General features: G+C 35.2%; 2 protein-coding genes across 2 annotated transcripts in view; one reads left to right on the plus strand and one right to left on the minus strand.

The window, feature by feature from the left end:
* LOC134823734 (uncharacterized) overlaps window positions 1–17,310 on the minus strand; it is a 55,590-nt gene that overhangs the window by 24,313 nt on the left and 13,967 nt on the right. The window contains exons 5-23 of the mRNA XM_063835268.1: window positions 16,487–16,588; window positions 16,294–16,369; window positions 15,806–15,933; window positions 15,514–15,583; window positions 15,124–15,198; window positions 14,881–14,936; window positions 14,667–14,755; window positions 13,114–13,190; window positions 9,408–10,464; window positions 9,048–9,261; window positions 8,735–8,908; window positions 8,425–8,510; window positions 7,983–8,071; window positions 7,283–7,357; window positions 6,937–7,046; window positions 6,317–6,390; window positions 6,147–6,186; window positions 5,784–5,890; window positions 5,536–5,627 (exon numbers count right to left, since the gene is read on the minus strand). Coding sequence (XP_063691338.1) covers window positions 5,536–5,627; window positions 5,784–5,890; window positions 6,147–6,186; window positions 6,317–6,390; window positions 6,937–7,046; window positions 7,283–7,357; window positions 7,983–8,071; window positions 8,425–8,510; window positions 8,735–8,908; window positions 9,048–9,261; window positions 9,408–10,464; window positions 13,114–13,190; window positions 14,667–14,755; window positions 14,881–14,936; window positions 15,124–15,198; window positions 15,514–15,583; window positions 15,806–15,933; window positions 16,294–16,369; window positions 16,487–16,588 — 2,791 coding nt within the window. The remainder of the gene's footprint in view (window positions 1–5,535; window positions 5,628–5,783; window positions 5,891–6,146; window positions 6,187–6,316; window positions 6,391–6,936; window positions 7,047–7,282; window positions 7,358–7,982; window positions 8,072–8,424; window positions 8,511–8,734; window positions 8,909–9,047; window positions 9,262–9,407; window positions 10,465–13,113; window positions 13,191–14,666; window positions 14,756–14,880; window positions 14,937–15,123; window positions 15,199–15,513; window positions 15,584–15,805; window positions 15,934–16,293; window positions 16,370–16,486; window positions 16,589–17,310) is intronic.
* Window positions 627–2,142, plus strand: LOC134823377 (uncharacterized). Its single transcript, XM_063834829.1, has 2 exons — window positions 627–862; window positions 896–2,142. The coding sequence occupies exons 1-2, from the start codon at window positions 701–703 to the stop codon at window positions 1,961–1,963; spliced, it is 1,230 nt and encodes a 409-aa protein (XP_063690899.1). The 5' UTR covers window positions 627–700; the 3' UTR covers window positions 1,964–2,142.

Raw genomic sequence — 17,310 nt, forward strand, 5'->3', positions numbered from 1 at the left:
ACGCAGTCACGTGGTAACCGAGTGACGCAGTCACGTGGTAACGGAGTGACGCAGTCACGTGGTAACGGAGTGACGCAGTCACGTGGTACAGTCGCTTAGATGACGTGACCTATACTAGCCAGCGAGAAGGGATGGATTTCATGCTCAAGCAAAATTAGATTCACAATTCACATCCTAATAGTTTGAGAGAACAGCAAGGGTTGAGTCTTTGTGTCGGAAGTAGATACAGTAATATAATAATTTTCCCGTATGTATCATATCTTTATTATATTAATATACACGTGTTGAGAAATTCCAAAACTTCCTTAAATGGACCATTCAACTCATCCAATGCTGGGATTAGGACAGCCTATTCGTTTCCTTTATCTGTGAATTTCGTTCCCTTTATCTGTACAATTATTTAATATTTTCTGATTTTCTCAACTGCCCTCAATTCTACCTTTTGTTTGCATCCTGTTTAGTAGTGTTGATGAAAGTATTATCTCTTTATACAATCACTAATGGTTTTTATTTCGTTTGCTATCTTTCACCTTAATGTTTTGAATACAAATATTCCCAACATTTTTTATTGTACACTACCATATTTTTAATAACACATCAACAATTCATTATACCTCAATAGGAACACAGACCTATCTGGGCTGATAAGTGACAAGACCTTCACTTGGTAAACCCTCAGAGTTCCTAATAAAGTAATAATATGCCGCGAAATTTATCTGCCAACTGTCGGCGAATAATCATCGCCGTTTCCACCATAGCGACTTTCCTCGTCTTCGTGCCCATCCCCGAGTTCAACTCCAACTCCAAACTAGAGGCCACTCCAGAGATCATCCCCGAGTTTAACTCAAACTCTAAACTAGAGGTCACTCCAACTACTACTACTACTACTACTAAGGTGACTCCAGAGATCAGTTACTCCCGGAACTCTGCTAACTACACCAAGTATGTAGACCGGTCTAATTACATCAAGAACCTCTGCTCCACCAACCACCCCGTCAATCACGTGACAAGCCCACAAGATATCATCAACATGAGTCCCGAACTAGATGTGTTCTGGTGTCCGCTCTTCAAAGTGGGCAGCAGTCAGTGGGTCAAACTATTCTGTGGAGTTGCAGACTTGTCACAACCAGAACATATCAACCCCGGAGTGCATGAGCCGTTGTTACACGAACAGCTACCTTGTAACATACATGTTCTGAGGGCCCACAACGGGCACTGCAAGGAGCAGGCTTGTGTGGGCTCACAAACTTCCTTCATGGTGGTCAGGGACCCAGTGGCTAGGTTCCTCAGCGCTTTCCGTAGCAAGTGGGAACTGGCAAATGAGAACACTGGGTTTTATTGGAATGAGAGGGGTGGTCGTCAAGCAGTCTCCGCATTCCGACACGTTAATACCTTACTTTATAACAAGAACCCTCACGAACTGATGCAGGAAGCTAATACTGTTATCAAGAATAACCGACATAACCTTCATATGATAGTGGAGAACACGCGCCGTAACAAGAGTTACATCCTCACCCCAGAGGAACACTACCTGATCCACAACCAGAGTAACCCTTATCTTAACCCACCGGGACCTACCCTGCGGGAGCTGGTTAAATGGGTGCTATCAGGAGGGAGAGATAACCACATCACACCCTTCTATAAATACTGTGCACCTTGTACTCTCGACTACGTTATACTTAAACTGGACAAGTTTCCCGATGAAGCGTTTGATTTGTTGGATATGATCGGGCATCCAGCCCTGAAGCCGGAGATGATGGTTCAGTCTGAGACACGGCAGGTGCCTTGGAAGACTGAGGAATGTATGATAAGATACTACAGAACACTTCCTGTTGAGGATTTTAAGAAGATGTATGAGACTATGTGGAGAGTTGACTGTGAGTTGTATCAGTATCCTTGTCAGGAGTTCTATGATAAAGTTATTGAGATGGGACCAAGTGATGAAGATTTTGTGCTTTGTTGAGACTATGGTAACTATGGTAACTATGGTAACTATGGTAACTATGGTAACTATGGTAACTATGGTAACTATGGTAACTATGGTAACTATGGTATCCTTGTCAGGAGTTCTATGATAAAGTTATTGAGATGGGACCAAGTGATGAAGATTTTGTGCTTTGTTGAGACTTTGCTATACATTATTTCCTGATGCTATTTCTTGTTATTTTTAAGCTTCAGAAAACGTCCAAAATGCAGAAAATTGTCTTATCTGTTCGAAGCATGAACTGAAAGAAGCCCGTACATTCAACTACACGAATAATTCCTCTTTCCTCAGAATCACTCAAATTAAGGCTACCCAAATCGCACTCCCACGTGTCTCACAGAGAGAGAGAGAGAGAGAGAGAGAGAGAGTATTACGTTATTAAAACTTGACTAGACGAGCCACATGAGTGTGATCAGTAAGTGGTAGACTCTATTATCACACGTTTAGCAAGTAAACACACAAGAGTAGGCCTACTCTTGTGTGTGTACTTGTTAACTGTTGAATTTGCTTGTCAATACCTACTGGTTGTAACTTGTAAGTGGTGACTAAGTTATAATCTTACTGTGACACATCTACAAATATTGGTGATATTAGAATTCCCTTAACGAAAAGTTTTCAAATTTTTTATATGAAAAGCATTTTTCGCCACGTTTCATGCAATTTGATCACTTTTGGCGGAAAAAAATCTTCGAAATTTTTCTAGAAACTGTATTTCTCCGTGTTTCAAGCTATTCTGATCATTTTGAGCCAATAACAATTAATCAAATTTTTGGTAATTAACTCCAATTAACTGATTGTCTGACGTACAATTTTCTGTACAAAGTTAATTTGGAAAAGTTGGCTAGCCTTAAAGGGCACCTAATGGGACTCAAAAACGTCAAAATTCCTGTGTAAGCTTCTTTTGTCGGTATGGTAACTATGGTAACTATGGTAACTATGGTAACTATGGTAACTATGGTAACTATGGTAACTATGGTAACTATGGTAACTATGGTAACTATGGTAACTATGGTAACTATGGTGCTATCTAGCTGTATTATACCGTGATATTGTAACGCGGCTAATGAGACTAATGAGACTAATGAGACTGGCTTGTTAGCACTGTATAGGCTTATTTCAATAAATAGTTTCTGCTTGGTTTCCCAAAGAGAGTGCTCGACTGCAGCTAAGATCACAGTTCAATAATGAATTCTGCTCTCTCAATTACAGTTTATGGCATGCTACCTTTAGCTTCTTCTTTGAGAGAACTATAAAAATGTTCGTATCTTACATATTCTAACACGTCTATAATCCCACGGTTAGCAATATATGGTAACTATGGTAACTATGGTAACTATGGTAACTATGGTAACTATGGTAACTATGGTAACTATGGTAACTATGGTAACTATGGTAACTATGGAGGAGTTTGGTAACTATGGTAACTATGGTAACTATGATAATTATGGTAACTAAGGTAACTATGGTAACTATGGTAACTATGGTAACTATGGTAACTATATGGCGGAAACAGAAGAAGTCAGTCCAACATCCAGGGGATCATTCCTGTTCACTTCGCTCGAGAGTCAATACTAATATATGCCAACTTGAAAATATATGCCAACCATCAGATAAACTGTGATCCTGTTGATGTTCAGTTTGTAGCTGATGAAATATTACAATGATGAACTATTACAAGAATGAACTTTTACACAAGAACGAGTTGAAGATAACGCGATAGTACGAGTTTGCACGCTGCAATGATGTTGAAGTGGGATGGGAATGAAGTAAAGGTTGTAGCAGATGAAATATTAAACACCAGAATAAGTTTAATACATACTGTAATGATGTCGAAGTGGGAAGGAAATGAAGTAAAGGTTGTAGCAGATGAACTTTAACGATAAACATAAAGTGAAACGTACAATAAATAACGAACATTCCGAGGAAACGTAAAACAAAACGGTTTCCTCGGGGGGGGAACGTTCCCCCCCCCCCCCCCCCCCCCCCCCCCCCCCCCCCCCCCCCCCCCCCCCCCCCCCCCCGTTTACCCGATAACGTTGGGTTAGGATAATAAGACTGGTGACTAGGTTGCAGCAGATGAACTAAAACCACAATAAACACTTAATTACTCTCGTCTGAATTTTCAACGGTGTATTATGTCGAAATCCATCCATGGATTAAGAAGATGGCGAAGATGGAGACTGGTGCGTGCATATAGACTTATTATTCTAGTGCCAGCTTGTAGCAGATGAAGTAGAATGGAGACATCAATCAACTTGATAAATAATGCTCATTGGTGATTGTCCCGTCATTGTTGTGTTAGGACATCTGAAGGGGCTAATGATGTTCAGTTTGTAGCAGATGAAATTATGTGATATTCAAGATATTCTGTACACTGGAAAAAAACTTATGTCAGGAAAATAGCAATAATATTATTTGTCAGGTGAATGGTAGAACAGAGAACAATTTAATATGTGAATATCAATATTTAAGAAATATTATTGATTCGGTTTACACGTCACTTGCTTGCTCTTCTTAATTATATATTGTTTACTAGATTATATTCAACTAATGACTTGCTAGATGAAATGAAGTAGAATATTTTGGTTATTCATCTAAACATCTGAATTTAAAGTAGATCTTGCGTCAAAAGTCAAGTGTAATTATGGTAACTATGGTAACTATGGTAACAAGTGTAATTATGTTCCAACGGTAACATTTTACTATACACTATACGTGATCTTAAATGGCAATTTATTGCGTGTGTGCATTGTTCTAATTGTAATTAAATAATTGCATAATAGTAGTAATTAACTAATTACTACTCTAGTAATTATTATTATTGCATGTGTGCATTATTCTAATTGCAATTAAATAATTGTATAATAATAGTAATTAACTTATTGCATAATAATAGTAATTAACTAATTACTCTAGACGGCACACTCTGACTAATAAAACAATGAGGTACTCGTAGTTTCCAGTTTCACTTGTCCGCAGTCTTGATCAAGACAAATTAACATGGAATGAGTCACCATGAGACCACCGCTCATCAGCAGAAACCCAATTAAAGTGACAAGGAATTTGGTCATGTGACTTGAAAATGGCGAAATTTTGGGGGAAAAAAAACCTCGTTCGTATATTATAGATAACGCAGCGATAATATTAGTTATGCTATTCTTTAAAAACGTTCGGAAATATAAACATTTTACAGGACAGTTTACTGACCTCAGGGTGTAGTGCTCAGTAGTTTATCTACCATTTCACGGTGTCTCCACACATCCCCCCCCCCCCCCCCCCCCCCCCCCCCCCCCCCCCCCCCCCCCCCCCCCCCCCCCCCCCCCCCCCCCCCCCCCCAGCGTTCACCAATGCATCACAATTAGATATTCTCGCTAAGATATCATTTATTCTTCAAGATATTCCCACCTTATTCAGGTGTTGGGAAGGTTTTACCCATTTTCTAGCTTCGAGATAATTTTATCTTTAAAACTCCCGTCTATTCCACTAGAGTTGGAAAAATTCGAAATATCAGAATTCAAAAACCTCTAATTCTGATTGAGATAATATCATACCCGCAAGATAAGAGAACACTCTCCAGAAAATGTTCGTCCATTCCAGGGTACGCAGCAACCAGCTTCTTTATCTTCCCCTTCCGTTCTGGCAGCTGGCCAAACAAATGGTGGTCATTAAACACATATAATCTACTTCTGTGTTCTTGTAGAATACGCAGTGGAATATTTAGAATATTTAGTTCCTGTTTTTAAAACTAAGAAATGGGAGTCGGAATACATTTCGGATTATCCACTGTTGTCAGGTATACCTTGCTCTGATATTGAACTATTTCGCTGAAAGGAACTGACGATGCTGTAGGAACCACTAGAGGTAGGTTCCTTTTCTGTAATTTCATCGGTCTCATTTTCTCCTTCCCTAGAAAATCATATCAACCATTATTTTAATGTAGCAAATTTGTTTCAATGGACGTACCAGAGTGAAAATACGCGCGTGCCACGAATGCTGCTATAATACAACTTATTGATCCGCGCGTTACAAATAAAGCAGTTACCACGTGTTCATTACCACACATGAGAACTTGTCGCAATATTACATATCGTAATTTTAATTGTAAGTTAAATTCTCTGACAATAGCACTAACTTAGAACAATGTAAATGTGTAAATTGATACCTTTATTCGCATTAGTGATCTTTCCGTCGATGTGCGCGAACTGAAAATTCATTTTGAAGTTATAGTAATCCGTAACAAAAACGTAGGTTTTTAATTCCTTTCTATGGATTTAAATGTTTTCGGTAAACTTCTGACAAGAAATTAGAGCTACTCAGTTTAAAGTTCTATACATAAAGTGCAGAATGCAGCAGAGAAGCGAGCTCAGAGTTGACCGGGATCTTAGTATTCTTGTCACTGGGTAAACCTGAAAAAAATGTGTCCTGTTCACAATTAAAAAATCTAAAATGTTCTAATCGTTATCAGGTTATCAGAATGATTTTATCAATCCAGCAAAAAGCTTACTTGCAATTAATTTCTTAGCTCTCAAAGAATCAAAGACAAGATATTATTCTTTTGAAGAATGATGAAAATTAATGATTATTCAAACAGCGTTACCGGAAATTGAAAATGAGCATCTAAAAAACTGGAATACAGAATAACTTAAAAAGAGTCTGAAATAGGACGAACTAAATTGATACCGTAAACAATCTGATTTAGATCCGAGAGGTTTAAGATGTGAAAATCGTGAAGACTTATCTAATCTAAAGTTCTTAGAGATATTGAAAATGACAGGAAAGAGTAAAAAGGATTAATAAGTGTTTAATAATTTAATTGTGTAGTGGATCTGATAATGATTTTGCTTTGTTTTTATTCAGTGTTTGTTCAATAATTACTAAATTTTGACTGTTGACGGATCACCAGACAACGAATCGAATTGCCAAAGGAATACTTAACAAGATGATTAGCTTACCGACGATTTGTCCGAACATGTCCGTCAATGTTTTGATAACTTTTGGTGGTAGAACCAGCGTTGTGACCTCCGTGTCGTCTTTACTGTCGTATCTAGTTTTACTAGCAGTGCTGAAAGTTAATAAAGTTAAACTAATTTCACAACTACAATTAAGCAATTAAATACATTTATGTTGAGAATTATGTAATGTAACTATGAAAATATTTTAAACGGGTCATATCCTGTCCAAACCCAGGATGCATAACATGAAGAATTCGTTGTAACTTTGTATGAAAAGCATTAATAATGATACAAATTCGTGTTACAAATTCGTGTTACAAATTCGCACTAATAGTGTAACATAAACCTGTTGCTTGATATCTCGCTCTCATCCCCTCTGTCAGATCCACTTTGTACTGTCTCTCCCAGATTCAACAACGTCCTGTAGTAAGAGTTACCTTGTAATACAGTGTTAGTTAATAACTAATTGTTAATAACTAATAGTTAATAACTTAGTTAATAACTTAGTTAATAACTAATAGTTAATAACTTAGTTAATAACTTAGTTAATAACTTAGTTAATAACTTAGTTATAAACTAACTAAGTTATTATTAACTACGTCCTTTAGTAAGATAGCTTACCTTGTAATATGGATAGTTAATTACTTTTCTAAGCCACTCGAGAAAATAATTTGAATCTTCAAATTCCGATTCTAGAAGTAAAACGTAAGAGTATAATTCGAGTCCAAGTAAAAACAAAGGAGAGTTAAACTCATTAATAAATATAAACTAAATTTATTGACTACCTTACTCGGGAATATTATAGCGGGTTAATTTATGACTGGGAAAATTAATGACCGGGAAAAATATGGCGGAATTTTCCAAAACCCACCAAGCATCAAAATGTATTACTATTAGTTTACCTTACTCGGGAACATTATAGCGGGTTAATTTATGACTGGGAAAATTGATGACCGGGAAAAATATGGCGGAATTTTCCAAAACCCACCACTTTATCCCAGTCATAATATTCCCGAGTAAGGTATATAATAAACCACAGCTGTAACCTTATGGAGGGTGGTTCGTTTTGAATCAACTTGTTCAAGTTGGCACTTTCCTCTTTTATCGTCTCTACTGTTATTTCTCTCAAACTCTCCTGTAAAGCATTAAATTAGATATGTTTCAAAATCAAGCACTCTTCATGTTTATCAATAAAAAAAGGGATTTGTGAACCTTCTTACCAATTATAAAGGGTTTCACAAACAAAAGGCAAATAAGTGATTATTGTCAATACGTCAAGAACAGTTTGATAACGTAATTTATCATTTTCAGTGGCTGTAGGCCGTATGTTATGATTTCCGAAAGCTGTTAAAAATGTTCAGCCTCATGATTTTTTCAAATTTGTCAATATCAGAGCTTTCAAAACAAAGAGGAATTATTTGAAATTATATAAAATTGAAATTGGAATAGGTTAACATTCTTATAGTCTTATACAGGCTGTTAATCTACCTTGAGAAGAATACATTCCAGAATGTCATCTTCGTCCCAGTCACATTCCTCGCATATCGAGACCAGTCTCTCCTTCTCCATCGGACCTGGATATCCCTCAACATGAATAAAGTGTAAACTATATTTTCTAAACATCTGCTATAAACTGTTAAGAAGCATGTTTTATCATGTCGAGCTGTTAAACAAGTAAACTAAAGCTTAGATTCTACAAAGCACATTTAGAGTTTATGCACATGTGAAACTGAATTTGAGTCCCACATATCAGAATATGCGTGATTAAATTACTCAGAGTTAAATAGAACATGCTAACCAATGATGGCCTCCACTTTATTAATGGTTTCCAGCTCTCTCAAACTGAATACTCTCTCCTCTGAAGTTGTTGGCTCTGGTTTCTCTGTTTCAGGCTCCTTTTCTGGCTCTTCTCCGTGTAACATTATTTCTGCTAACTTTTTTACACACTGCGTCTTTTTACGTACAACTGGTTCTGAAATAATGTTAAATTTCTCAAGATTATTGTCAAAATATGATGTGAAGTTAAGTTTGGTGAAGAAAATAATATCATGTATCTTAATACTAGTACTACGATATACATTATTATATTATGTAGCTAGTAATAAACTTACTAGGAGGAGACACATGGTCCTTTGTCACGTGGTCCTCAGTCACGTGGCCCTGAGTCACGTGGTCCTCATAGACAACAACATAAGGCTCTAGGAGATGAGGAGAGATGACATGTTGGTTGGGTGATGTGATCTCCTGATCAGGTTGTGGTGATGGTAGGGGTAGCTCTTTATCACATCTCAGTGCTGTTAGCTTCTTTGCTTCAGTGTGAGCACTCTGGGGTAAGAAGTTGTTAAAATAAAACTGAAATATTAAGGTATTAAGAAATTACCAGGAACTAACAACACAGGTTAGTATGACGGTATTGTGGTCTAACTAAAGGATTTAATCAATTATTTAACATGAAGTATACTGTTAGTTACCCAATATTCTGCTGAATTGTGATATGAAACTTTCAACAACGTCTTTAGCTTCCTTCGGCATATCTCCACCAAGCTGAATACTTCAGACACATATCTTATCATTGTAGGCTCACTGGAGACCCTCCCCAGATCTCTCTCCATTTCTATTTCCTCATCAGAATCCTCCAACTCCGGAATGTCTATATCGTAACCAGATAAATCCACAGGAATGTCTCTGTCAGGCCTATCATTGGACACAACATTCCTCATGCTAGCGTTATTGCATCCCTGGGGTACCCCTGTTTTTATATATTTCTCATTATCCCAAGTGGACAGCTTCTTAACACTATCCTCTCTCAGTTTATGAATGTCGATTACCACACTGAAATCCTCTTCTATTTCTGTGGATTGCTGTTTTTCCAATTTATCTAGCAACTCATCCTCCATCTCCCTGGCTGCTATGTCTTCTAGCCACACACTCATGTCTTGGTCCCAGTCCTCATTTTCGTCAGACTCCGCATTTCTTAAACCCCAAGTAGTGTCATCTTGTTTTAGACAACTAAACTGAGATATATTTTCCTTGGATTTTTTTCCCGACATCCCTAAATCGCCAGATCCCGAGTCCCATACTGCCCTTGGAACTGGGGATTGAGTTCTTACTTTAGGGCATTTACTATTGTTATTGTATTCCCTATTCTTAACACTTGTACCCTCATTTTGAGGGGTACCACGTTTTTCAGAACCCTTATCTCGATCTGCTGGGTCGTCAGAAGAGTCTGATAAAATATACGGGACAAGAGAACCCTCAGTAGATTTCCCATTCTTTCCTCTTTTATCATTGTTCTTATTCCTATCATTGTTCTTATTCTTATCATTCTTATCATTCTTATCATTCCTATCATTCTTCACAGTGGTGAAAGGAACGTATCCTGCAGCATCGCTGTTCTCTCCTGCACAGTGGGAATGCTTTAGTTTTGACATGTAGGCTGGCCCAATGACTTTTTCTACAGTTGGATTTTTCTCGTATCGTTTGAGTGCAGCCACCAACTGACCCTTGTTTAGACCATGTTTAGATTTCCTGAAAAAAGAAACTGGAATGTATACAGTCATACCTCGAGGGAGGAGAAATCCAAAGCAAAAAAAACGAGTAGAAAGAGTAAAGCCACTGATATTTTAAGACTATTCCTGTTTTCACTACATAAAAAGCTCTTTTAAATAAAGCATTGGCACATTGCCAACTTGAACGATATACACCAAACAGTATCGCAAGCGCTAACCTGCAGTAATTAGTAAAGAGCTAACCTGTAGTAATTAGTAAAGAGCTAACCTGTAGTAATTAGTAAAAAGCTAACCTGTAGTAATTAGTAAATAGCTAACCTGTAGTAATTAGTAAAGAGCTAACCTGTAGTAATTAGTAATGAGCTAACCTGTAGTAATTAGTAAAGGGCTAACCTGTAGTAATTAGTAAAGAGCTAACCTGTAGTAATTAGTAAAGAGCTAACCTGTAGTAATTAGTAAAGAGCTAACCTGTAGTAATTAGTAAAGAGCTAACCTGTAGTAATTAGTAAAGAGCTAACCTGTAGTAATTATTAAAGAGCTAACCTGTAGTAATTAGTAAAGAGCTAACCTGTACTAATTAGTAAAGAGCTAACCTGTAGTAATTATTAAAGAGCTAACCTGTAGTAATTATTAAAGAGCTAACCTGTAGTAATTAGTAAAGAGCTAACCTGTACTAATTAGTAAAGAGCTAACCTGTAGTAATTATTAAAGAGCTAACCTGTAGTAATTAGTAAAGAGCTAACCTGTAGTAATTAGTAAAGAGCTAACCTGTAGTAATTAGTAAAGAGCTAACCTGTAGTAATTATTAAAGAGCTAACCTGTAGTAATTAGTAAAGGGCTAACCTGTAGTAATTAGTAAAGGGCTAACCTGTAGTAATTAGTAAAGAGCTAACCTGTAGTAATTAGTAAAGAGCTAACCTGTAGTAATTAGTAAAGGGCTAACCTGTAGTAACTAGTAAAGAGCTAACCTGTAGTAATTATTAAAGAGCTAACCTGTAGTAATTAGTAAAGGGCTAACCTGTAGTAATTAGTAAAGGGCTAACCTGTAGTAATTAGTAAAGAGCTAACCTGTAGTAATTATTAAAGAGCTAACCTGTAGTAATTAGTAAAGAGCTAACCTGTAGTAATTAGTAAAGAGCTAACCTGTAGTAATTATTAAAGAGCTAACCTGTAGTAATTAGTAAAGGGCTAACCTGTAGTAATTAGTAAAGGGCTAACCTGTAGTAATTAGTAAAGAGCTAACCTGTAGTAATCATTAAAGAGCTAACCTGTAGTAATTAGTAAAGAGCTAACCTGTAGTAACTAGTAAAGAGCTAACCTGTAGTAACTAGTAAAGAGCTAACCTGTAGTAATTAGTAAAGGGCTAACCTGTAGTAATTAGTAAAGGGCTAACCTGTAGTAATTAGTAAAGAGCTAACCTGTAGTAATTAGTAAAGGGCTAACCTGTAGTAATTAGTAAAGGGCTAACCTGTAGTAATTAGTAAAGAGCTAACCTGTAGTAATTAGTAAAGAGCTAACCTGTAGTAATTAGTAAAGGGCTAACCTGTAGTAATTAGTAAAGAGCTAACCTGTAGTAACTAGTAAAGAGCTAACCTGTAGTAATTAGTAAAGGGCTAACCTGTAGTAATTAGTAAAGAGCTAACCTGTAGTAACTAGTAAAGAGCTAACCTGTAGTAATTAGTAAAGAGCTAACCTGTAGTAATTAGTAAATAGCTAACCTGTAGTTATTAGTAAATAGCTAACCTGTAGTTATTAGTAAAGAGCTAACCTGTAGTAATTAGTAAAGGGCTAACCTGTAGTAATTAGTAAAGGGCTAACCTGAAGTAATTAGTAAAGAGCTAACCTGTAGTAATTAGTAAAGAGCTAACCTGTAGTAATTAGTAAAGAGCTAACCTGTAGTAATTAGTAAAGAGCTAACCTGTAGTAATTATTAAAGAGCTAACCTGTAGTAATTAGTAAAGGGCTAACCTGTAGTAATTAGTAAAGGGCTAACCTGTAGTAATTAGTAAAGAGCTAACCTGTAGTAATTAGTAAAGAGCTAACCTGTAGTAATTAGTAAAGGGCTAACCTGTAGTAATTAGTAAAGAGCTAACCTGTAGTAACTAGTAAAGAGCTAACCTGTAGTAACTAGTAAAGAGCTAACCTGTAGTAATTAGTAAAGGGCTAACCTGTAGTAATTAGTAAAGGGCTAACCTGTAGTAATTAGTAAAGAGCTAACCTGTAGTAATTAGTAAAGGGCTAACCTGTAGTAATTAGTAAAGGGCTAACCTGTAGTAATTAGTAAAGAGCTAACCTGTAGTAATTAGTAAAGAGCTAACCTGTAGTAATTAGTAAAGGGCTAACCTGTAGTAATTAGTAATGAGCTAACCTGTAGTAACTAGTAAAGAGCTAACCTGTAGTAATTAGTAAAGGGCTAACCTGTAGTAATTAGTAAAGAGCTAACCTGTAGTAACTAGTAAAGAGCTAACCTGTAGTAATTAGTAAAGAGCTAACCTGTAGTAATTAGTAAATAGCTAACCTGTAGTTATTAGTAAATAGCTAACCTGTAGTTATTAGTAAAGAGCTAACCTGTAGTAATTAGTAAAGAGCTAACCTGTAGTAATTAGTAAAGAGCTAACCTGTAGTAATTAGTAAAGGGCTAACATGTAGCAATTAGTAAAGCGCTAACCTGAACAGTTGATTAATTTTGAACTTCCATTCTGTGGGAGGCTCAATGAAATAGCAGTTGTACCCTTGCTCTACTCCCTGCAGGGTCATATTAGCATCATCCCTCATCGAATTACATTATAACTACCAATACTATTAATGCTTAATACTAGTAGACGTGCATCCTGGGTTTTGACAGGATATGCCAGCTTGATATGTATTGTAAGTAAAGTAAGTAAGTTATGTGTACTTAGTAATACTTAATGTACAATAATTACTACTTTATTAAAAAGTTGTTCTACTTTATTATTTATTTTTATTAGAATCTGTCTTCACTGAGTCTATTCAGAAACAATCAGAAATTTTAATGAAAGAACTATCAAATCATGAGACTCAATAACACTACACGAATCCACCAGATTACTTTACTAAACTTACAGCAATACAAACTTTACTTTACTACTTTACTAAACTTACTGCAATACAAACTTTACTTTACTACTTTACTAAACTTACAGCAATACAAACTTTACTTTACTACTTTATTAAACTTACAGCAATACAAACTTTAATATACTACTTTACTAAACTTACAGCAATACAAACTTTACTTTACTACTTTACTTAACTTACAGCAATACAAACTTTACTTTACTACTTTACTTAACTTACAGCAATACAAACTTTACTTTACTACTTTACTAAACTTACAGCAATACAAACTTTAATATACTACTTTACTTAACTTACAGCAATACAAACTTTACTTTACTACTTTACTTAACTTACAGCAATACAAACTTTACTTTACTACTTTACTAAACTTACAGCAATTATACAAACTTTACTTTACTACTTTACTAAACTTACAGCAATACAACCTTTAATATACTACTTTACTAAACTTACAGCAATACAAACTTTACTTTACTACTTTACTTAACTTACAGCAATACAAACTTTACTTTACTACTTTACTAAACTTACAGCAATTATACAAACTTTAATATACTACTTTACTAAACTTACAGCACTACAAACTTTACTTTACTACTTTACTAAACTTACAGCAATACAAATTTTACTTTACTACTTTACTAAACTTACAGCAATACAAACTTTAATATACTACTTTACTAAACTTACAGCAATACAAACTTTACTTTACTACTTTACTAAACTTACAGCAATACAAACTTTACTTTACTACTTTACTAAACTTACAGCAATACAAACTTTAATATACTACTTTACTAAACTTACAGCAATACAAACTTTACTTTACTACTTTACTAAACTTACAGCAATACAAACTTTACTTTACTACTTTACTAAACTTACAGCAATACAAACTTTACTTTACTACTTTACTTAACTTACAGCAATACAAACTTTACTTTACTACTTTACTAAACTTACAGCAATACAAACTTTACTTTACTACTTTACTAAACTTACAGCAATACAAACTTTAATATACTACTTTACTAAACTTACAGCAATACAAACTTTACTTTACTACTTTACTAAACTTACAGCAATACAAACTTTACTTTACTACTTTACTTAACTTACAGCAATAACATAAGGTCTCATCTCCCAGAACTGAGTGTTAGTGTTGTCCACTATTACTGGAGACAATCCTTCAGACAACGCTCCCTCCACTAATTGGAATGTGTGATAGTTAATAGTTCAGTTAATAAATTAGTATCTGGGAATCCATTAGTGAACAGTGATATGCTATTATAAAGAAGAAACCTATCAAAATACTACAGTAGTATGTCTGTACCACGTTGTTGATTCCACGTGTGAGCTATCTGTAGATCAGCATGAACAAACCGGTACCTGGGCGATGGTTCAATAAGTTAATGAGATATGAACAAAATACATGTTCAGTTATTGTTATTCTCCTTATAAATCTAAACAAGATTTTAAAGCTGAACATATTTGAAACCACACGCTGAAGCCAATGTTGAAACAGTAAAATATGATTTTAGTGTTTGCAAAAGTCTAAAAAAACTGGTAGACTTACTCATTAGCTTCATTAAGCATAAAAAAGTCATCAGAGGAGAAAATGTCTCCACTACCAAGTTCACTGATTATCTTTCTGAAATGGTAAAAGCGTTGATCATATCTTTTGTGAAGTATCTGGTGTCAAATTACAATGTACATTGTACAATTGCTATAACTATGATGAAATGAAGGCTAGCAATATCCCTTCTAAAATACTACTACAGTAAAACCCCGATTTATCGCCCCTCTGATTTACCGCAGCCACCTCTTTCCCCCAAATATAGGGCTTAACATGACGTATAATGTAAAGAAACAAAGCCCCGATTTACCGCAGATGTTTTCTTTCTCCCAAACTCTGCGGTAGATCGGGGTTTTACTGTACTGCTTGGTATGCTATTTAAGTATATACTTCGCATAAGTCGTCTTTCCACTGCCTGACAATCCTCTCATGATGTACAGAGCTTTTTTGTCGTGATATCCTGATGAAGATAAAGTTACTGAGAGCTACAAATACAGCTTGAACTGATTACCAGTAGTGTCTATGATATGTGAAATGATCTGGTATCAAACTTTATCCCCAAAATCTACAATAATTTCATAGACAATATTATAATTATATTATATATGGTTCAAACCTTCAAAAGAATAAGAAATTTAATTTAAAATAATTAGTCAACCGGAAGGGAGCAAGTTCCAAATACCTGGTATTTTTACTTTATCTGGATTAAGTCGCCTAGTATCTCTAACCCTGTTTGACACTGTAAAGTTTGTCCCTTGAGCCGTAAGATTTGATTTTTGACTCCAGGTCCCTCTATTATTCTGTACTGTCCTGGTTGGCAGAGAGTTACTATAGTTACACTACTAGTTACCATAGTTACACTACTAAACAGGTATATTATTCTGTACTGTCCTTGTGTTGAGTTACTATAGTTACACTACTAGTTACCATAGTTACACTACTAGTTACCATAGTTACACTACTAAACAGGTATATTATTCTGTACTGTCCTTGTGTTGAGTTGTCTGCAATAAAATTGATGCGATATCTTAATCTCTCTATATTATATACTAATTAGTTTAGTTAGCAAGATTCAAATTATAATTTTCTTTAATTAATTTTACACTGTGTGTTATTAAGCCAACACAAATTTTAATTGAATTTTGTTCTTTGCATTCCACTTTTAATTACCGATCAGGAGTAGGTTGAGAATTTTGAACTCCCATGCTGTCTTGAAGTTGGCGCAGTATCTGAATGGCTTCTCCTCCTGGGGATGCAAATTATAAGTCATTCCATATCTCTTAATTAACAGAAAAATTGACTAGCTAGCTGTTTCCATTTTGTATTAGATCTGTCTTATTTTAACTGCATTTTATTGACATACCATTTCCATGCATGTCATGAAACACCCCTGAAACAACATTTTCTTCAAGTGTGCCTTGAAAGATGTCAATAAGCTCCCTCAAGTTAGGATTGAACGCCATCTCTAAAGGATAAAGTTATGGTAAATGAGAAAAGACAATTTTTTGAGAAAAGACAATTCTATTATTTATAACCAATTAAATATGCTCGCTATACACTTAACTTTTAGATACCGCATATATATGTACAAATTAACTCATTTAAATACCAAATACCAATAATAAATAAAATATAAGCATGAAGAATGAAGAGGTCCAAAACCAACCCAAGCATAATACCAGATTAAAACCAACATTGAACACATTGTCATCGGAAGCTGCAAGCTTATTATCGTATGATTAAACTGATATTTAATAAATAATTAAAAGAACCAATTTTAAAGTTGCTATACTGAAGCCTTTAGCTCCAAAAATACACCCATTATGCTCACTTAAAAACAACTCTAAATCAGTAGGCGGGCACAAAAAAGCACTACTAGCAATTGTGTCCTTTACCCTCCTACATAATTTGAACATTTTTGTGGCTAACTCATTGAACAACATTTGAATTAAAATGTGTCTAGTATTAAAAGATTCAGTAAGTTTTTTTTTTCATGTACGCTGTTCACTGTAGTAAGTAAATGCAAACCAAACTTTTTCGATCAGCTGCGCGCCGAACCAGTGTTGTACTAGGTAAAAATTGTGTATATTTTGTTCATTTTTGAGTGTAAATTAATTTATAAATTTATCACAAATTATTTTATTATAATATAACCACTTATGTGAAATGTTTATTTCGACATTAAAT

The sequence above is a fragment of the Bolinopsis microptera genome, chromosome 11 (genome assembly GCF_026151205.1).
Source record: "Bolinopsis microptera isolate Bmic1 chromosome 11, MBARI_Bmic_1.0, whole genome shotgun sequence".
Lineage (NCBI taxonomy): Eukaryota > Metazoa > Ctenophora > Tentaculata > Lobata > Bolinopsidae > Bolinopsis > Bolinopsis microptera.

What these genes read in the sequence shown, in the direction of transcription:
- LOC134823377 (XM_063834829.1), top strand. Translation starts at nt 701, where the DNA reads ATGCCGCGAAATTTATCTGCCAACTGTCGGCGAATAATCATCGCCGTT. An exon ending in ACTCAAACTCTAAACTAGAG is followed by an intron (nt 863 to 895) that starts GTCACTCCAACT and finishes ACTACTACTAAG; the next exon opens with GTGACTCCAGAGATCAGTTA.